The 21745-nt window shown below is 42.4% G+C and overlaps 2 protein-coding genes across 12 annotated transcripts in view; one reads left to right on the top strand and one right to left on the bottom strand.

Moving 5' to 3' along the window:
- Positions 1–7: 7 nt before the first annotated feature.
- On the top strand, positions 8–11816 carry CDK3 (cyclin dependent kinase 3). Of its 10 annotated transcripts, none has more exons than XM_081898041.1 (8): positions 1864–2434; positions 3640–3788; positions 4511–4588; positions 6032–6152; positions 6871–7041; positions 7857–7958; positions 10039–10242; positions 10544–11816. In XM_081898041.1, the coding sequence occupies exons 2-8, from the start codon at positions 3661–3663 to the stop codon at positions 10667–10669; spliced, it is 930 nt and encodes a 309-aa protein (XP_081754167.1). In that variant the 5' UTR covers positions 1864–2434; positions 3640–3660; the 3' UTR covers positions 10670–11816. The 10 variants fall into 10 exon arrangements, with proteins under 10 accessions (XP_081754162.1, XP_081754167.1, XP_081754169.1 ...); XM_081898043.1 differs by having other exon boundaries at positions 3643–3788; XM_081898037.1 differs by lacking the exon at positions 1864–2434 and adding an exon at positions 2489–2641 and having other exon boundaries at positions 3643–3788.
- A 430-nt stretch (positions 11817–12246) lies between these two features.
- The window catches only part of EVPL (envoplakin), a 47686-nt gene continuing 38187 nt past the window's right edge, over positions 12247–21745 (bottom strand). For both annotated transcript variants that reach the window (XM_081897350.1, XM_081897351.1), the window contains exons 17-24: positions 21185–21363; positions 20826–20964; positions 20189–20382; positions 18076–18226; positions 17696–17779; positions 17487–17597; positions 16684–16776; positions 12247–16217 (exon numbers count right to left, since the gene is read on the bottom strand). In XM_081897350.1, the coding sequence (XP_081753476.1) occupies positions 12801–16217; positions 16684–16776; positions 17487–17597; positions 17696–17779; positions 18076–18226; positions 20189–20382; positions 20826–20964; positions 21185–21363 (4368 nt within the window). In that variant the 3' untranslated portion in view covers positions 12247–12800. The remainder of the gene's footprint in view (positions 16218–16683; positions 16777–17486; positions 17598–17695; positions 17780–18075; positions 18227–20188; positions 20383–20825; positions 20965–21184; positions 21364–21745) is intronic.

A 21745-nucleotide genomic window follows, 5' to 3' on the forward strand; every position in this document is an offset into this window, starting at 1 on the left:
TAGCAGCATTCCTAGATTGACTAGTACTTACTGGGCTATTTATTTGTGTGCTTCCTGACAACCTGTAGCACTCAGCCTTATTATATGCAACCCTTAGCCTACTATCAAAATCCCTCTGCTATGAAACAGCTTAGACCTCCAGCAAGAGTGATCTGTACTTCCTACAGCAGCTGGCTGGACAGGGAAGAAGGAGAGAGAGAAAGAGTGAGAAAGAGAAGGGATGGCAGAAAGAGAGAGAAAACAGGTGGCTATGTCCACATTTGGTCCTGCCATTGGTCAACTTACCCTGAGGGAATGCAGTCCTCAGCAGCAACAAAGTTTTGCACCTCTACTGGGGTGGGGGGTGGGGGGTGGGGAGAGACACTGAATTGATGTTGATTAATATCTGTTGAGGGCTTTTCTGGATCCTTTCTCCACCAGAGAGAAATATTACAATACTGCAAGATATTAATACAGTGGTACCTCTGGTTAAGTACTTAATTCGTTCTGGAGGTCCGTACTTAACCTGAAACTGTTCATAACCTGAAGCACCACTTTAGCTAATGGGGCCGCCTGCTGCCGCCGCGCCGCTGGAGCATGATTTCTGTTCTCATCCTGAAGCAAAGTTCTTAACCCGAGGTACTATTTCTGGGTTAGCGGAGTCTGTAACCTGAAGCATATGTAACCTGAAGCGTATGTAACCCGAGGTACCACTGTATTACAAAATCATGACAGGTTATATTTCTATATTACCTAATGGGAGCTCAGATTCTTAAACGTCCATTATGGCTTCACCTTAATACTAGATTACTGAAAATTGTGTCATAGCCATTATCGTGCTTAACTGAGATTTATACTGTATTGAAAATGAGGTGTGTCCCCACCCCTATAGTTACGGCACTTTGCATGGTTCTTGACTGAGATTTCTACTCCAAAGAGTTAATGATCAAAGTTAATTTCTGCTTTAGAATTCATAGAAACAATAAATGTTTCTATGTTCTAATTATGTTTGTATCAATCTCAGCTGTTAAGATCTATGGGAGGGGTTCTAATGTGGGAGTCATCTTCTTGTGAAATAAAACCTGTCAGAGAAAGGAGCAGAGACTGACCTTTAGCAGAGTGCCCATACTGATATCTCATATGAAGATAACACACATTTGCCTTCTACAAAATAGTCCTGACTTTCTCCTAACTCAGATGAATACTGAACTCACAATCACTGGTGCTGGTAAGAAGTGCCATGCCTAAATGTGTTGAAGAGATATTAAAAATCCACCCATGTGCCATTTCTTCCTAGTTAACACACTTTTGAGAACTCGGCATCAAACTGTTCGCTCTGTGCAATGACCTTAACCACCATGTTCACTGTAGTGTCAGAAACAGACCACCACCATCCCAAATTAAAAATTAAGACATGTTCTTGAAATGATGAGGATCGCAACTTTTTTGTAAGTGTAAAATGGTGCTTCTCCATATGTGGATAAGCATATTTGTTTGCATATTGATAATAATTGCAAGACTTTAACATTGTTTAAAGGCTGGGGGTGAGGTAGGAGAAATGTGTTATTCATCCTATACTTGAATGGTTACATACTTTTTCTAGCTCTAAATACTGCCTAACTAAAACTAGCAGAATCTGTTTGGCTAGACACCACAGCCATATTAAGGTTTCAGAGAATGCAAAGGCTGAGGATGATTGACCACTGTGGCCTTCCAGGTCTTGTTGGGGTCTTCTTTCCATCAGCCCCAGCCAGCATGGCCAATGGTCAGGAAGTATGGGAGTTATAGTCCATGAATTATGGGAGTTATAATACAACTAACCTGTGAAAGACCACAGGTTAGCTTGCCACTGGCAAAGGAGAATAAAGTGTTTCAGGGTAGTGAATGCCAGCCTTTCCCCCAATGTCAACAACCCCACTAGCTCCTCTCCTGAACTTTGAATGTTGGACAGGAAAGTCTGAAGGGGGATTTTGAATGTGTTTGGCTGGATATACTTAGAATCTTCCTCACAATTGGGAACCCTGATACACATGGTTTCCAAGCATGAGAGGCTGAACCCATGAAGTATCCTATCATAATACTGGTTTTGATGTGCAAAAGTTGGGGTGGAGCCAGCAGGGATGGGAATTTGGGCTGCAGGGCTGCTGCGTGCCCACTTTATCCTTCCTTGCGTTCTTTGAATATCCAAATATTATTTATTTACTGTATTTGATATTTGCATCTGTTAGTCTCACTTCATAACAGAAGTCCTCTGGGGCTCACGAGTGCTTCGGTGCTATCACCAAGTCTCTGAAGAAAAGATAGCCTGTGAGCAAAGAAAAACTTGCCCAAATTAAGTAATTTTGATCATTTCCCCCTTGCAAGAAATTTTAAAAGCAGGGCTAAAGTCTAGCCTGCAGTTATTGCTCCTGTCAACTTCCTACAATATATCCCTGTTGGAAGGGATGCAGAAACTGTGAGTATACTAGTCAAACAGCACCAAAAGAGAGATCTCTGTGTGTTTTCTTATATTTGGTAACATTTGCATTTTTGCATTTGAACATCTCCCTCTAGTGGGCAAAAGCCACTTTAGTGGTGGTGTGAGGTGAATTTTGACCCCTTGGAAACACTGTAGTTCGGTAGGAAGGAGGGTATGGAGGCAAATGGAAGACTAGATGAGCAGGTGGGAAGCATTCTGAGGAGTCGAGAGCTTTAATTTTCCCATTAGATGATCACATTAGTAATTTGTGACTCGCGTGGGAACGGGGGTGGCTTAGTGAGTAGTTCCTTGGGTGTCAGGGCAGGCCTGGGCCCAAGGCCTTCCTCAAATATGACAACGTGCAGTAAGTCTCTTCCATTTAACAATGCCGTGTTCTTGAACATCGCATGTAAAGAAGGATTCTTATTCAGAATATTCCCAACACACACCCCCTTAAGTCAAGAAATATTTTGATTAACCTTGTTGGAGGGACAAGAATATTCCCTATATCTGCAGTTACCCTAGAAAACATTGTGGCTGTGGATCCCATAATGCAATTATGCATTGTGTAAAGAATCCCTTCCTCTTGCCTGTCCTGGCTCTATTGCCAATCTGCTCCATAGGGGAGAGAGTGAAAAATGTGCCATTTGCCTACGTTTTCTGCTCCACTCATAAAAAAACCTGTACTTAATTTTGCACCTGAGGCAAACAAACAAGGCCTGTGGGGTGTAGTTGATAAAGTTTGACTGGGAAAGTCAGGGGCACATCTTTCGCTATGAAACGAAACACCCTTTGAGGCTCATCTGCTTCATAGGACGGTGTTGTGAGCCCAAAATACCACCCTGAACTCCTTGAAGGAAAGGCAGGATCCCAATAAGGCATCATCCATTATGTGGGGATGCATATTGTGCTTCTTGGCCCTGGGGCTGGGCTGTCACAGCACAAAGGGAACAGTAAATGTCATTGTAATCGCCATACACCTTCAATTAACTTAAGTAGGTTAATGTATTGGAGAATATGAGAGTAGTCCATTTGAAAGGGATTATTAAAGATGTTATTTAAGCATTATGCTTATTTGTTTAAATGGATTATTATTACTTTTCAGGGGTAGGGTGAATGGAAGAATGGAAACATGCAAAATGCTATGATGTATAGAGATGACCAGATAGTACTACTCCTAACTGTCTGATCAAATGTTACAGCAGCAAGTAAGAAGACAGAAAATGGATGCGTTCCAAGATGTCTTCCAAAAGGTAGAAAAGATTGGAGAGGGCACCTATGGGGTAGTATATAAAGCCAAAAACAAACAGACAGGCCAGCTAGTTGCTTTGAAGAAGATCCGCCTAGATTCGTAAGTACCTAGTTCACTAACTTTCCCCTGAATTGGCTACTCTTAAAACTCATGAAATGGTTTTCTGATAGCATTTATGTTTTGAATTTTAATACATTGCAAATTGTGGAATTTGAGAGATATCATGCGGAAAACCATGGGCAGAATTTATTCACATAAGAGTCAGTTCCAAATAGGGTCCAGCTGTTAATGTAAAGTATACTTACTGTAACAGTAGAATTGCAAGCACCTTAAGCATGGAGACTGATGGCTGATTTAGCCATTAAATATGACAATGGAGACAATGGAGAATGTATCTGTCCCTTTTAAAATTTTGTGCAGATATGCTTTTCTTATTGAAGCAACGATCAGAATTGAAGGGGGTGGAGAAAAGACTTATAGTCTTTGAGGAGAAAAGCCATCTCCTTAATTTTATATTTTAGAAGTTGTAGTTCAACCTTTGTAGAAGAGCCTTACTCAGAATGCACTGAGATTATCTTATCTTATTCCTTACTTGTTCACATATGTTATGCTTGCTGTTGCTAAAATATTAACCTTATACCTGTGTAGTTTTCCACATTTTCTCTTTTTTGTGATTGATGGGACACCCTTTTCCCTCCCTGCTTTGGCTGACAAGCTCTATGAACATTCTCCTAGAGAAGATATGTGAGTGGAAATAATCACTGATGCCCAGTAAAGCAGAAAGAATTGGATTGTTTGATACCAAATCCCTTTCTTCACAGGGAGACGGAAGGAGTTCCCAGTACAGCAATTCGAGAAATCTCCCTGCTGAAAGAATTGAAACATCCAAACATAGTGAGGTAAGGAAAAGTCTAGATTTTGTATCTATGTAGATGTGAGCTGTTCTCTTTAAAAAAAAATAATTTTTATTAAGTTTTCCATTTAACAATCCAATTATATCACATTGATTATTCCAAATTATACCAATACATATCATAAAGTCCAAATATTTTGCCAAATTATAAATTTTTGTAGGGGGTTCCCATGCTTCTAGTTCAGTAAGGGTCTAGTCGTCTCATATTTCTGCTGCTTTTAGAGATGTGAGCTGTTCTCATCTATAACCTATAACAGCATTGCTTAGATTAATAGAAACATGGAATAGATAAGGCTATTTTTAATTCAGACTGCAAATCCTATGCCAACTTTCTTGGAACTTTTCCAGGAGACACCTTGAGGAGACTAAAACAGCCTTGGGGTGGCTATCAAAATACTCTTGAGCTGCCACTCACAGGTTTGGAGTCTGATTGTTGAGGAGCTGGTCATAAGTCCTCCTGGGGCAATAATCCTGGCTTGAGGCCATTGTCATTATCATAGGGACCAGGGGCTAGGTTAGAGTGACACTTGGAGTGAGAGACATTGTCTGCTAGCATATCTACAAGTAACTATTCATGCAAGTACATTTTAAGAGGCAAAGTAGCATAGTTACAGTAGTAAACCTGCTCATTAGTAGTATGCTGCCTTGCTGTTTTGAATAACATGCAGGCATACAGGTATCTGAAAACAGATAATGTTAATTTGTTCCTCATAGTCTTTTGTTGCACCTTTGCTGTTCTTTGCAGAGCAGCACAGGAGAGAATGAGGGATAAATAAACACGAAACTGCAACAAGGGAGTCTCGGTGCCGAGGAAGTTTAATTTAAATAGCATTGCCACAGCCAGCATTTAGGCAAGACATCTGTTCGCAGCTTCTAGAGAATGCAGTTTTGCAAGCAAGCACCTTCACTCAATGGCTTGTCTTCTTGCTTTGTGTATTACATTTTTATCCCATCCTTCTTCCAAGGAGCTCAGAGTGGCATACATGGTTCTGTCTCTCTCTTCTTAGTAGTGGCTTATGGGATGGTGGAGATGGGTCTCTGTTGCTCTCCTGGCTTCTCAAGTGAGTTGCTGCTTCACCCCTCTCCCTCTTGGTAAATGACAGCAACTCACAGCACTGGGAAGCCGGGAGAACAATGGAGCTGCTACTGCTCTCTTACCATTACTCTTACAACAACCATATGGTGTAGGTTAGGCTGAGAGACAAAGCCCAAATTTGCTTCATGACTGATTGAGGAGTTGATCCTGAGTCTCCCCAGTCTTAGTCCAGCTTCCTAACTACTGTGCCACACCGACTCTCCTTCTGTTGTGCCAAAAAAAGGAGGGTGTGTGTTTTGTGTGTGTGTCGGAGTGGTGGATGCATTTGTTCTGCAGGGGCATTAGTTCTTCCAAACCCAGATGTTCAGTCACTGAATTCAATTTTTATTCCAGGCTTCTCGATGTGGTTCACAGTCAGAAGAAACTCTATCTAGTCTTTGAATATCTGAATCAGGACCTTAAGAAGTACATGGACTCATCCCGTACAGGGGAGCTGCCTTTAAGTTTGGTCAAGGTAGAAGTTTATCCAAACATACGCACAGTCACTTACAGGAAATATGTTCTTGAATTTCAACTCCCATCAGCCTCAGACAGCATTATCAGTTATCAGGGATTATGGGAGTTGTAGTTCAGCAATATGTGACAGGCTGCAGGTTAGCTACCACTGTGTGTTAGACCTTGAAGCATTGAAAAGCCATTCACATTGCAGAAGGGCCTGTAAGATTTTAACTTTCTTTCTATCTGATAGTGCCTTTAAAAACTGTGACAGACAACAAATCAGGCAAAGGCTGGGGTAGGAGAGCTTTAACTGTTGAATTTTCTCCTTGTGTTCTTCCTGTCATTTAAAAAAGACATAGGACCCTGACAGGAAACAAACTGGCTACCCTAACAAGGAGTGTGGAAAGTTTCTTATCTGGTCACACTGCTGTTCTCAAAGAAATATATTAACAACGTACGTGGAACCTGTTTGCAAGCAAGCAATTGTTTGAGATGTTGAACTATGGCATATTATGTACCAGCTGTCCATGGTTTATTTCTGCCTACACTGGATCTTGCCACATAAAAAAAAAAAAGTTTCAGGAAAACACATTGTAAACCTCGTACTGTAATGGGAAATCATGTTGCTGAAACACGGAATTCTACAGCACCATCTGGTGTCACAGTGTTATAATGCATTTAAAATGCTTGCTTGTTTGTTTTTACTAATCTCTGAAACCTTTGCTTCTCCCTAGAGCTACCTTTATCAACTGCTACAAGGTGTAAGCTTCTGTCACTCCCACAGAGTCATCCACAGAGATCTGAAGCCCCAGAACTTACTTATAAACGAAATGGGAGCCATCAAACTAGCTGATTTTGGCCTAGCAAGAGCCTTTGGTGTTCCACTGCGTACTTACACTCATGAGGTAATGTTCGTCATCATCTCTTCCTTCTCTTTCTAAGTGCTGTTAGTAGGCAAGAAGGTTTCCTGTGTGTGTGTTTGTGTAAACACAATTTTTGAGGCAGATTTTGCACCATCAGAGTGCTGCTGTGATGCTCCACAATGGTAGAATTTTCCTGCCTTTGAAACACTGAAATATGCATGAGACCCCCTCCGGGTGCTGCTCTGGCTATGTTATTTGATGTGAAGTGAGAAGAAAAGTAGCCATGAAATGAGCTATTATGATACCCAGTCTTATGCAAAGAATGGATTGAAACTGCAATTGGCAGACCTTAACCTAAAGACTGTCCATACCTTTAATGTTCTGGGTCAAGATTCTGCAGATTAAAAGTTCATGCCATTATACATTTTGAAGGTATGTTTTTACTACCTCAGACTAACATGGTTTCTCTCCAGGAATTTAGATTCTTAAATGCGCTGAGACAGAAAAAGAGGATGCAGCCATCTTGCTTCCGAGCTCATAGCTCCATCAGTTCCCTTTGTCCAGCTTCCTCTCCCACATGCTATAGCAAAGAACAAGTGGGACTCTAGTTTTGTCTCATAGCAGGTTGGGGAGGAGAGTGAGTGGAGGGATAGCAACACCTGCTTTTCTGACTGGCATTCAAGAGGCCATGCTGCAGTCTAGTGGAATTCATCCGAGTGAGAACAATTTCTTGCAAAAGACTGGATCGTAAAAGTTTATGGGCTCAATCATAAAAGTTTTTTAACTGAGGGTGGGAAGGCATTTGAATACATAAAAAGCATAAATTGAACTCGAGCTTTCCATGTGGTTCCTTCTAGGTTGTAACCTTATGGTATCGGGCTCCTGAAATTTTACTAGGTTGTAAATTCTACTCAACAGCTGTGGATATCTGGAGCATTGGCTGCATATTTGCAGAAATGGTAATAGACTTCATTTTTTTTTATTCAAAAGTAAAGTGCACTGTGTTTTAGACGCACAAAAATGTTAATTTCTTATGAAAATTTTATGTGGTAATGTGTGCCTTGTTTGTATTTATAGCTACCTAGCTCCCCTTGTCTTTGTCTCACACACACTCTCTCTGAAGAGAATTTGTAATCTGAGCTCTTAGCCCAGAAATCAGTATTGAAGCTCAAATCAATACTTGCATTTTTGCAAGAGAAGCAGTTGGTGCACTGTGTCATCTGGATGACATAAAAATCAGTGATACTGAGTTTATGTATACTCTTAACATTACAAATATGCAAAAAAGAAACTGCAAATCATGTAATCAATGTGCTCCTATTTTTTTCCTAATTCTACTGTGTGGCAGAACCAAGTTTAGTGTTCAAAATGTGTTATTCTTGCCACCACCTTTTTAAAATTTCAAGAGTCTTTGATAAGACTTCCTTCTCTGATATTGTTAAAACCTGCAATGAGCATGAAAATGTGCATTGATTGTTGCTGCTGTTCCTGTGGTCATCTGATTCTGTTTAGATACATGCTTCCTGATCACAGCAGAGTAAAGGAGAAACATACTTTCAATTTTTTATCCATTTAAAAATGTTTTATTTTATTTGAGCATTATACCTGGTTTTTGTACACTGCTCTGAAAGCTGCACTGAGGGGTGCTGTATCTTTCAAATAAATAAGATATATTGCATAGTGAGGCTCATGCTGCTGCTGTATTGAGGAGGAAGGTTGTGACCATGGCAGGTAGTCTGCAGTTAAGAAAAATTATGTGGAATGTAGCTTCCATTTTGGTTTGGTAAATTTATCTCTCAATTCTGTGAGGATGCTTCCAGAGGGATGTATATTCCTTATGCATGCATTTTTATTTTATTTTATTGCAAAGCCTACATAACATTATTGTCGTCAGTTGCTTTAAAAAGATATGGGCTGGCATCTTAACTCAGATTTCTCCATTCACAACATTAAGCCCCCATCTGGAAGTACAGTATCTGATTGAACTTTAGCCAGTTGCATGCGGCTAGCTTTCTGCATAAGGAAAAGAAGAACTGTGGCTCATGGGGAAGGCTTGCAGCTCAGTGACAGAGCATATACCTAGCATGCAGAAAGATCCTAGGTTCAGTCCCTGGTGCTTCCAGGTAGGGCTTGGAGAGCCGCTTTCAGTCAGTGTCAACAGTGCTGAGCTAGATGGACCAACAATCTTGTATAAGGCTGTTCCCTAAGTTCCTATCAGAGCAGATCTATCAGTGGTAGATCAGCAATGCGTTCCCTTAGTTTTCAACCTCTTTTACACACACTAGCTGACTTCTCCTGAAAAACACCTTGCTATGAGAAAGATGTGCAATGTGGCAGCAGCCACTAGAGGCTGCTGCTGTATAGGAAGAAAGTGATGAAGATGACATGGCACTCGATTAAAGGACATGCAGCCCTTATCCTAATACTGTTTACAACATTTGAAAACCGCAAAGGTTTAAGCATTTAGGCTCTTCCTTCAGCCTTGCCTACCATATGGCTCATACTGAAAAGCCACGTCAATTGCTTTTGCAAAGATCAATTAAACCAATTTTTATTTTAAAAGTTTCATATTAATACATCTCAGGTTTTTATGTAGATTTCCACCCCCATAGCTGTCCTTGTTGTCTTTCTATCCTGAGCTCTCAGCAGAATAAAACATGACTGAAGTTCAAATGAAGTTCAAGTTTGTAATATAGGGCATGGGATCAACATTAGATTTCATGTTCTATATTATCATGTTGAACTTCCTTTAGTTTACTGTATGTCTTTGCACCTAGCTCTGGTTGGTAGATCTTGGGATTCTAGTACAAAACAAAGGAGATCCAACAAGCTTGAAGTCTCCCCCCTGATCTACACTATGATTTTCTGGGGATCTGGTGTGGTGTTCAGTATATTTCTCCTTTCTCCTTCAGCACCAGGTGGCTTGTATTAAAAAGTATTTATTTATTTCTGTTCCTTCTCCCTGGGACTTCACTTGGATAAAGAATAGGGGTGCCTATGGAAAGATAGATGAGTAAGACATCCTTTTTCTTTCTCCAGGTAACCAGAAAAGCCTTATTTCCTGGGGACTCCGAAATCGATCAGCTTTTCCGTATTTTCCGCACTCTCGGTACACCTACTGAATCATCGTGGCCGGGGGTGACTCAACTTCCGGACTACAAAGGGAATTTCCCAAAATGGCCGAGAAAAGACATGAAGGTGTTAATTCCAAACTTGGACCGAGACGGACGAGACTTGCTGATGGTAAGAAAGAGGCTGGAATGAAGGGTTTTGTTTTTAAAACAACCTTGGGGCAGGGATGTTGTAAACCAGAATTTCAGCCAAGAGCCTCAATCTGAGATTTAGTCTTAACCCCCAAGTGTATTTGGTAATATAGATATTTGGTAATATAGGGATTTGTGATTTCTGCCATTTTGATCATGACATTACCATTGCATGCAAAGCCTATACTTGGGAATAGAAAATTAGTATTGACTTTGGGATGATAGGCATAGTATCAATCCATTAAGAGAGATATTTCTGTGTCCCCCCCTTTTAATTGCAGCAACTATTACTGTATGATCCCAACAGACGCATCTCAGCCAAAGCTGCTTTGACCCACCAATATTTCTGGCAGACTCCATCACGAGATGCCAGAGAGCAACGTGTAGTAGAGAGGTATGGCCCATGAGAAGGAGGCAAATCTGCAGTGTGCTTCCCTGACAATAGTTCCCTGGATTAACCCTTCCTAATAACTGAGCCTCTTATGCTTGGAATTGGAATGGCTATAGAGGATGAAACTTGTTCATTCTGGTTTAGAAGTTCTCAGCCTTTTAGTGGGGTTAATGCTATATTCATATAGATTTTGACTGTTCTAAATAGAAGGCAGCCTCTTGTGTTCTTTGAAAACAAACTTGGCACTCTAAGCATTTGATGGGGCAAAATATGATTTGAAATTTTAGGATTGCTATGTATTTGAATTCAATCCTAATCTAGCAACCACATATTATTCTATCTTTGCTGTAGTTCAGTATTGCATTTCAGAGAAATTGGTTATAGTAACTTAGGCACTGCCAGCACAGCCTGCAGACAATGCAGTGGACAGGGGATATCATGTCATTTGATTCTCCCTGTAATTAATATGGGAGCTTTTTGCTGGCATTCACACTATCCATGCTCAAGAGGAAATTGTGGGAGAACCAGACATCATGAGACCACCCAGAAATACAACAGATTTTAGTTTCTTTTTGTATCCTTTATCAGCATACTTGTTTACCTTTTCCCTCAAGAAAGGACAAAAACTTGGTCCAAACACAGTTCACATTAAAGAATGGGCTTCTTAATCTTGGAGCAGCTGTCGGGCCCTTCAAGTTTTCATTTCTAATTTAATTAGAATGTGAAAGTCTTTGATCATCAATGTGCCAAGAGAGTCACTGAATAAGCTAGATAGAGCAGGATGCTAAAGAATAAATATTTGATAGACTCCAGTTACTGATCTTGGCCGAATACATGGGGGTTGGATCCTGCAAGCAGGGTTCTGCTCATGGATTGCTCCTGCTGATAGAAGGGCAGGGAGAGATAATGTCCACTGATCTCCTCTTTTGCCTGCAATCTCCTGTGTGCTTCCTGAAAATCTGCTCTGGAGGGAAACCAGTGAACTTGTCCCCTACTTCTGCCTGCTCTGAAACAAAGCCACTGCCTAGTTATGGGGTTATTTTTTTAAAAAAATCTTGTTATTGATGTTTTAAGTCATTTTTATCATTAACTGTTAATATTATTGAAGAAGTTTCTGTATGCACTAAATAAAAAAAAATGTTTTGATAAATCTTTTAATGTAACTTGCTGGTTCTCAAATGTCCTTACTGACAAGAGTGCCTATGATGGGAAAATCTTTTACACCGCGATCATTTTTGCTTATATTGAATGCATGGTATACAGAAAGAATCTAGAACCCCTTTTGCCATTTTGAGCTCCAGCCCTCATGGTTATCAAGGGAATGAAATGTTCTCTGTGTGTAGTACATCAGTCTTGCTTGCCTTTTATTGCCCATAGTCCTGCTCTGACCCGACCATTAGATTTCTGATAAAGTGTATTCTTTGGCCATGAATCCCCATGTAACCTTCTGCACTGTTGTTCTCTATAGTTGTATAATGTTCATTTTATGGGGTCCATTCTTTAGCACAGCCCGTTGCGATTTACTCATGGTTAGGATCCTAATGTGCACACAGGAACCGTCCCAACTTTTTAAAAGATAACTAATGGAGCCTGTTCAATCTTTTAACTTTTTTATTGCATGCATGACAACCATCTAACTCAAAGCTCCTTGATACACAACCCTTTAAACTTGCCATGAAGGCACAGAGTAAAAGTTTCCCAAGCATATCTGTTTATTTTTAAAATCCCATTTATTTCCCTATAGTATACAGCAGGGGTTCCCAAACTGGTCCCTGGACCACTAGTGGTCCATAAGCTTCATTCGGGTGGCCTGCAGCATTTCTGTAAAAATACAATGAAAAATCATCTAGCACAGCACATCACAATTGCTACAACAGGCAGATAAATCATTAAGAGATCTGCAAAGACCCTCAACATTTTTCAAGTGGTCCATGGGGTGGGGTGGGGAAGTTTGGGAACCACTGCTATGCAGTAACTCCTGCATTAGAACCCTTCTACCTTCAGAAATGCATCTTAAAGGTGCATTGCTGCCTTGTTATAATGAAGTAAGACTAGCAATCTAGAATAGCACACAGCCATTTAGAACTGCCAGGCACTCTGTTCATCTGTGGACAGTATATGAGCTCTGTTGAGGATTTCTTATTTTCTCAGTGCCTGAACTGATATGACTGGTATCCATCAGATGTGGTTGGAAGGAGAAGGAGCCCACTTTGAGGATCTTTCCGGCAACGAGCCATGGCTTCCTTGTAATTAATCTTCTCTTTGGTGATGGGGTCAACAAGATCCTTTTCATAGCTGGATTCATCTTGTAGCATCATGGCCAGATCACTACTAAGCATGCCAGCCTGGGAAGCTTCTGGCACTGGGATACGGCCAGTTTTCTTGGGATCTATTAGCCCTCCAGTCAGATGTTGGACCTGTAAATAGGGAAAGGCATTGTCCTTGGTCATCCACCCTTTCTGGACTGCCTCTCCTATAGACAGCCTTCTCTTGGTGACTGGATCTTCAATCCCTGTAAAAGCTTTCTGAGCATTCAGCAGCCTTTGCATGTAGGTATTGTCTATCAGCCCTCTATCAATGGCTTTGTGGACAGAGTATCGATCACGTGAGATAAGATCAACAATGCCTCCAGTAGCCGCTTGGGCCTCTAGAAGCTTTTGAGCAGTCATTGGGTCCACCAGCTTCTTGCTAAGTGCAGACTTTATGTTGTACTTGTTGTCAGAGGTAGTGTCATACACACCGGCAATGGGGAAGGTATCATCACAGAAGGTTATCTGCACGCCAGGAGGGAAGAAGCTCTGCTTTTGCTGGAAAACAGGGGATGAAACTGGAGACTTGGAAATGATTGAACCAATAGAAAGGGAGGAATTTTGCTTAGTTTCTCCTGCTACCAGCAGAGCAAACTCAGAGATGGGGATCTTGCCTTCCCTGTAGAGCTGGTATTCTTCTTTTGTGATCCTCCTAAACCGCAGAGCATCGTCAATGGAGTACTGCTTCCCACTCTTCTTGTCAAGGAGCACAGAAACATCGCCTTTGGGTCCCAGCGTTGTGATTTCTTCCCAATCACATTCTAGTTCTTGCAGCTGAATATATTGACTTCGATCTATCATGCCTCTCTTATATGCCTCATAGGGTGACATATCCTTGCCAGTCTCTGGGTCCAGAATAGAAATCTTTGTGGAGAGGTTAGTTTCTCTCATCTGGGTCTCATGGTTCAGTTCTTCCTTGTTAACTCTGGTTTGGAGTTCCCGGATAGCCCTCTCTTTTTCATAGATCTGATCCTTCTCTCTAAGTATGTCTGCTTCAAGGGAAGAAAGCTCTTGACCAATTTGCATCTTCTTTTGTCTGTCATTCTCTGTCCTTTGGCTCAGGAGCTTGGTCTGCTCTCTAAGGAAAAGGATTTTCTGTTGCTTCTGCCTTTCTAGTTCGTTTAATTCATTCTCAAGATTGTCTTTTTCTTGCCTTGTCAGATTGCGAGTTCTTTGGAGATCGGCTTCTTCTTTGGACCACGTTCTCGTCATGCCTTCTGCTCTTTCAATCTTTTCCTTGAGACGCCTGATATCTTCTTCTGCATTCTGCCGGGCTGTTCTCTCTCTGCTTAGCAGATCCCAGAGACGGGCTCGCTCATTTTCTAGCACCCTATCCTTTTCTACTCTGATTACTTCCTTGTAGATGGTTTTTTCCTGAGACTTTGCTTTTTGCAGAACATCAATCTGGGACTGAAGTTTCTTACATTCCCTCTGCAGGCTCGATACTTGAGCCTTTTCGTTATCCAGTTCAATTCGCAGGTTGGTGCTGGACTGCTCGAGAACAGGATCCTTCTCTACCTTGACCACTTCCTCTGTGATTATTTTTTCCTGCACTGGGGCTGGGCTCTCCTCAATTTCCTTTATCCTCAAGGTGATCTGCCGCATTTCCTTTTCCAAGGCTAGCCTTTTGTTTCTGTCTTCTTGGAAGTTAAGCAGCTTCTCTTTCTCTTCCACCGCAGCTCGAAGCTGCTGGACTTCACGTTCCAGGCGTCGGCGGTTGCTCACTTCATCATCCAAGCTCTTACTTAGCCTGCTGTGCTCATCTCTGAGTTTTGGGTCTCTCTGAGTGAGAACTACCTCCTGGACCACCACTTTTTCCTCTGGTTTTCTCCTCTCCAGAAGCATGTACTTGTTCTGCAGGTCATAGATGGCATCTTCGGTTGCTCTCCTCTTTTGTGATACATTACGTACTTCCTGGCGGAGGCGTTCAGCTTCTCTCTCCAATAGAGGGTCATTCTCATATCGGACAACCTCCTTGGTAACCAGCTTGGTTTCTACCTTGGATCTTTCTCTCTTCCACTCATCTCTCTCTCCCTGTAGCCTGATCAGCTGTTCTTGGGACCTGCCATTTGTATTCACAAGGTCATTCAGCTGCTGTTTCAGCCTGTCTATTTCTCTCAGAATCTCCGGACTCTTTTCCATCTTCACCACTTCTTCGATGACCTCTTTAAACTCCACAGTAGGAGGCTGAGACTTAAGGACTTTGAGCTCAGTCAGGGCTCTTTCCACCTCTTGGTCAACCCTTGACCTTTTTCTTGAAGCTTCTTGGAGCTCTTTCTTCAAACGTGCTATCTCCTCTTCTGTTTCTGGGTCAAGACGAAATATCTCGTTGACTCTTTCTTTAATCTCCACTTTAGGCTTTTGCTTTTCCACAGTGCTGTATTTGCTCTGCAGCTCTATCAGTTGGCTTGCTAGCAACGAGTTCTTGCTTCTCTCCTCATCAATGAGAGTCTGAAGCTTGGATGCCTCCTTCAGAAGCTCTGGGTCTTGCTCCACTTGCTTTACCTCCTTCACAATGACTTTAGGTTCTGCCGTTTCAATCAGCTTTTCAAGCTCTTCAGTCCTGCTTTTCAGTTTAGCAATTGTCTCCACCAGAGACTTCCTCTTGAAGCTGTCTTCGTCAATTTGCATTTGCAATGTCCTGACTGCTTTTAGCATTTCTGGGTCCTTCTCCAGCTTGACCACCTCTTTCAGCACCACTTTCTCTCGGATGTTTGGCTGCATCTGCTCCAGCAAGTGCAGCTCTTTCCTGAGCCGTTCAAGTTCGGAGGAGGAAGTTGAGTTCTCCTGGAGGTGCCTGATTTCCTCTCGGAGTCTGGCTGCTTGAGCATCTAGGCTTGGGTCTTTCTCTATCTTAGTAATTTCTTTTGTAAGCAGCTGGGCTTTCACAACCTTACTATCTTTCTCCATTTGGAGGACCTTATTGTTCATTATCTCAAGATCTGCCTGTAGACCCCTTCTCTTCTTAATTTCATTTTCAATTTGATTAGATATTTTGGACAGGTCACTCTCCAGAGTGGGATCCCTGTAGTATTCCATCACTTCTTTCTCCTCCACTCTTTCAATAGGCCGTTGGGTCTTCAGCATGAGAAGTTTGCTCCTCTGCTCTTCCAGCTGCTGCTGAGCCCTCGCTTTCTTGCTCTGTTCCTCTTTCAGCTGAGATTTTAGGGCTTCTGATTCTCTATGGGACCCAGCTGTGTTTTCAGACCGCTGGGTCTGCTCATGCATCATGTGCACTGTCTCATCTACTTCCTTCTGCAGAAATGAAGAAAATGAATCTTTAGAAAGACAAGCCAAAATGACTCCCAATGTAAACTTTTACACTGCTGCCTATATGGATATGTGGCGGTAAAATTTTAGTTATCTAGCGAACAAGTTTAATAGTGTGATAAAGAGGAAGACAGAGATAAAACATTGCACAGGCAAACACACCCATTGAGGGAGTGTAGCAGTGATGGTGAGAGGTGAGGAAGGGTGTGGCTAAAGAAGAGGTGTGGCCTGCAGAGATTCCTGGAGGCCACATTCGGTCCCTGGGCTTGAGGTTCCCCATCCCTGCAGTAGAGCATGACAGCAACTCAAGGCAGTATCCTGGCAGATTTTGGTATGAAACACCAAGAAATCTTCCTTCTCATTTGCTCCCAGAAGAAGCTAATTGCACTAACTGAAAGTTATGGTTATTTATCTATGCACTATCATTTAACCTAATATGATTTACATATACCTTGTCCATAACTTTCTTGGCAAATTCCAGCCGGCTGAGTTGCTCTTTGTTTTGGGCAGCTGTCTCCGTGAAGAGATTTGTCACGTTTTTTTCCTAAAGAGAATGAGCAAAACGCATTATTTTAAGATACCACATCACTTTGTCCTGCTGCCATTTCCCTTCTAGTTCAAGGCTGTCAACATCTACCAGGCTGCAGTACTGAACAAACAACACTAAATGGAAACTATAAATGGGGCCTGCTGTTTAACTGAGATCAGGAATGGGAATGTTACCAGTGGGAGCATTTCTTGCTCTCTTTAAACTGTAAGAGTGTGCTTTGTCAGTCTTCTTCCCTCTTCTACTTGCACTCAAACAGGCACTCTTTGATCCTTCTTTTATTTTATTTTTATGTGACACACTGTGATGATACATGTGTTAGAAAAGTCTAGGTATAGAGGAATTTGCATCGCAGGAATAAGTAGAAGATAATCACCAGCCAATTCTAAACCTCTTATCAGCCATTAGGGCTCCTGGACAATTTTCTCTTTTTAGCTTTGTGAATCAATATTTATCCTGTAGTTTCCTATGAAATACACTGCTTTTGATGCTCCCCCCCCCCAACCAATCCAAACTGAGAAAAAGAACAGCCTAGCTGCATATTAAGCCTGTAGTGTATATACAGCCAAGGTGCCACAATCCTTTGTTTTCTGAGATTTTAAATTGTTCTGAGATTTTATAAACCGCTTCAAGAGTGTAAACCAGTTGGTTAGGAGGGGTAGAAATTTTATATAAAGAAATCTGGGTCCAGGGTCCCAAGCTCTCACCTGTGCTTGGATGCTCTCCTGAAGTGGTGTCACCCGGAGGCGTTTTGCCGAAGAAGCAGTCAAAGAAGGGTCCAGGGAGGATCGGTATTTTCCTGCCTGAAGCTCATACTCCTGTTGTTAAAAGAAAAAAGGATGTGGTCAAAGGAAGATCAGACTGGTTCACCCAACAGGAAATGGAAAACATATAGAAAGAAACCCTGCAAACATACATTGAGGACAGTCTGCACGTTCTGGGACAAGTTGACCACAGCATCCTTGTCAGATTCTTTACTCTGGATTTCATCTGCCAGCCTCTGCAGGAGGAAAAGGCAGTTAGGACAAGAAAGCACCAGTGGTCTCCCTGGTGCTTAATAAACAACAAGCATTATAATGTTCCTGCCCTGAAAGTTCCTGCTTTCAGTCTAGGTGGGTGGGTGAGCTGGGTTACCTCTTCCTCCACTGTGGTGAGTTTGGTTACATCAGTCTGTCAGTAAGACTGCAGAACTACCTAGCATTGGCCGCCTCAAGGAGCCACCATTTCCCTTTCTGAGGGTGTTGTGACCTTGAAATTGCAACACCTTTCTTTGGGTGAAGATACCACACTGCTCACCTTCTGGGCCTGGAGCTTGTAGTTGACCTGGCTGGGTCCATCTGTGGTCTTGACCTGGTACTTGGGAACATTGTTGAGCCAGAACATTAGGTTCTCATTGGCATTTTGGAACTGTTGGTAGGTGAGGCTGGTGTTCCGGAGAGTCTTCTCCCTGTGCAAAGAACGGAGACACTGATTAAGAAGAAGAAGCTTAGGTTGTGCCTGCTGTGGTTAAGAGAAAGTGCCTCATTCATTGACTGGAAGCATTCTGTCAAGTTACAAGAGGAAGGTTGATTCCTTTTGGTGAAAGACAAGGCTTTGCTTCTGGAAGATGGGATATATATAACTTTTAACCCAGCAGCCAGAGACTGGATAGAAAATGATGGGCTGGCCACTGTGAGGGAAGAGTGGCTACAAAATAGCTACCAGCTTTCCACATTCTTCCTTAGTTCATTGATCTCAGCCATGCTGCAAGGCACTATTTTGTCCCCAATGCTATTTAGCATCTATAATGAAGCCACTGGGAGCAGTTTTGTGGAGATTTGGCACACGGTATCTTCAGAATACAGATGACACTCAGCTCTATGTCTCTGCAACATCTGGATCAGAAGTGGGCATGTCAGTCCTATACTGATTGGCTGGATGAGGGCCAGTAATCTGAAGCTAAATTCTGGCACTATGGGTGGGTGGTTCCAAGCTCCAGGAAATTGCCCATTTGCACTCCCTTTGAAGGAGCAGGTTCTTAGGTTGGGGGTAGTCATTGATGTATCTTTGTCATTAGAGCCCCCTGTTTTGACTGGTATACCAGCTGCAGCTTCTCCTCAACAGGGATAATTTGGCCACAGTGGTCCATGAACTGGTAACCTCAAGACTTGATGACTGCAGGTAATTACGCAGGTGGCGCTGTGGGTTAAACCACAGAGCCTAGGACTTGCCGATCAGATGGTCGGCGGTTCAAATCCCCGCGACGGGGTGAGCTCCCGTTGCTCAGTCCCTGCTCCTGCCAACCTAGCAGTTCGAAAGCACGTCAAAGTGCAAGTAGATAAATAGGTACCTCTCTGGCAGGAAGGTAAACGGCGTTTCCATGCACTGCTCTGGTTCGCTAGAAGCGGCTTAGTCATGCTGGCCACATGACCCAGAAACTATACGCCGGCTCCCTTGGCCAGTAAAGCGAGATGAGCGCTGCAACCCCAGAGTCAGCCACGACTGGACCTAATGGTCAGGGGTCCCTTTACCTTTTACTTTTATGTAGGGCTGTCCTTAAGGTTGGCTTGGAAGCTGCAGTTTGTACAAAATGCTGCTGCACCATTGCTGTCTGGAGCTAACCATTGCCAATGTATGACACCTGCTGAAGCTGGTGCACTAAGTGCTTATAAGCTACTGGGACAGGTTCAAGATGTTGCTATGTGTTTATAAAGCTCTACACAACTTGGGACCTGGCTACTTGAAAGAATGTCTCTCTTCTTACACCCCCCCATCTGGCCATTATGTTCCATGGCATAGAACCTCCTCGTGGTAAGTAGAGCTCCTACTATTCATTTTGTCTCCAACAGCAGTAGGGCTTTCACTGTTGTGGCCCCTTTAATGTGGAATTTGTTGCCACTGAGGAAAGGCACGCTCTGGCAATGGACTCTCTCAAATGACTCCATAAGATGTTTTTATTTCCCCAAGCCTTTTCTCCCTGATATTTTAAATTATTGTCTTCTGCTCATTTTTTTAGTACAGTGGTGTCAGGGTTACAGATGCTTCAGGTTACAGACTCCGCTAACCCAGAAATAGTACCTCAGGTTAAGAACTTTGCTTCAGGATAAGAACAGAAATTATGCAGCAGCGGCAGCAGGAGGCCCCTTTAGCTAAAGTGGTGCTTCAGGTTAAGAACAGTTTCAGGTTAAGAACGGACCTCTGGAACGAATTAAGTTCTTAAGCCGAGGTACCACTGTATTGTACTGCACTTTTAATTTTATTATTCCTGGTGTATATTTATATGTTTTTATATCATCTTCGAGGGCAAAAAGAGACTGGAAGCCACCTGTTCCAAATCTGGCCTGTTAATCAAATTGGCTCACAAGGCTGGATGTCCAGATACACACAAACACTTTCCATGCCCACCAACGGAGAGGATTTGGCTTCTTACCGGTGATCCAGCTGGTCAGCAACAGCATGATATCGGTCATTAAGTAGCTGGACCTCCTTTTTCTGCCTTGGCAGATCAGCGCAGTACTCTTCAAAATTGTTCTGCACTGCACTGCAGCTGTGCTCAGCATCCTTGAGGCTGCGGTTCAGCTTCAGCAAGCTGTCCTCATGTTTCACCAAATCTCGCTTCAGTTTCTGTGAAAGAAAGACCATCCATTCAGAACAGCAATTTTATTTCAACCTGTGGATTAAAAAAACCCCCTCCTGAAATCTCAATCTGATTGCTTTCCTCGATCATTTGGTCTTGAAGTGCCAAGCCTGTTTCTGCTAAGTGGAAGGAGACTGGTGTGGCGCTGAGCAGAAATGAAAAGCCAGGTATTGTACTGTAATTTAATTTAATTGTAAACCAATGGAACCAATGTGTGGAGAGGAAAAAAAGGACAAATAAATAGTTTCACTTGGGATTTTAGCAAATGGAAAATGTTGCAGCCTCAGTTGGAAGTGAGCCTGGGAGATAAAATTCTCTGGTGGTTAGGGATAAGGGAAGCACTGGCCCAGAAGCACCCACAGAAAGAAAAGAAATACTCCGTTCTATCCCACCCTATACCAATGTCCTTCTGATTCCAAAGGTCCCTCACCTGAAGTTCATTGGCACGATCCTGCAGTGCATTGGGCGAGGCTGGGATGATGCCATCATGAGATAACTTGGCCTCAAGGGTGCTGATGATCTTGTCTGTGTTCTCTATCTGATTCTCCAGGTTCAGGCCTGCTTTGGCTCTGGAGAGGGGGAGACATTATAATGCCAAAAGACAACATTTCACTTCTAGGTTGTTTTCTTCAACACCACACCAAAGCAAAAAAAAAAGAAAAAAAAAGCGCTATATATTGTCCAGGTGAAAACATTTAAGATTTCATAGAAACATTTTGCAAGCTGCTGCCTCGTTTACACAGCAACAGAGTTCTATTCTCTGCCAAAAATATTGCTGAAGTCACTTACTTTTCCTCATAGAGCCTGGAGAGCACCTTAACATCATTGTATTTGTTCTTGATGTTGTTGAGTGTCACAGGAAGCTGGGAGGCAGAGGTGCCAGCAGGCTTCTTGGAAAGATAGGCCTCACACTCCTTCTGGGCAGCTTCCTTTTCTGCTCCTATGACTTGAAGTCTCCTTGCTGTTCCCTGATATAAAGGCGGATTTTATTTTTAATCAGTCAGTGAAATTCAATGTAATACAAGAGTCATTTACAGAGAGACCAGTTAGGGACATAGCTCTCAACACCACCAGTGGATTTGAAGCCATTGGATTGACGTGTCTACATGGCCTATAAGCTTATAAGGTTTAATGATGCATCTAGCACCACTTTAAGACTTTTCCAGCCCAATGGAGTTAGGTCACCAGTCATATCTGGGAATGCTGAGGCAATTATTTCATGAGCAACTCTTAACCACAGAACCTTCATAGATGTAGCCAAATATTTTAGTTATTTATCCACATCTTTGAGGAAAGCCGTAAAAAAAAAAAAGGACAGGCTAAAATTCATTCTCCAAAATATTGAGGGGG

Source organism: Podarcis melisellensis (genome assembly GCF_964234715.1).
Source record: "Podarcis melisellensis genome assembly, chromosome: 2".
Classification (NCBI taxonomy): Eukaryota; Metazoa; Chordata; class Lepidosauria; order Squamata; family Lacertidae; genus Podarcis; species Podarcis melisellensis.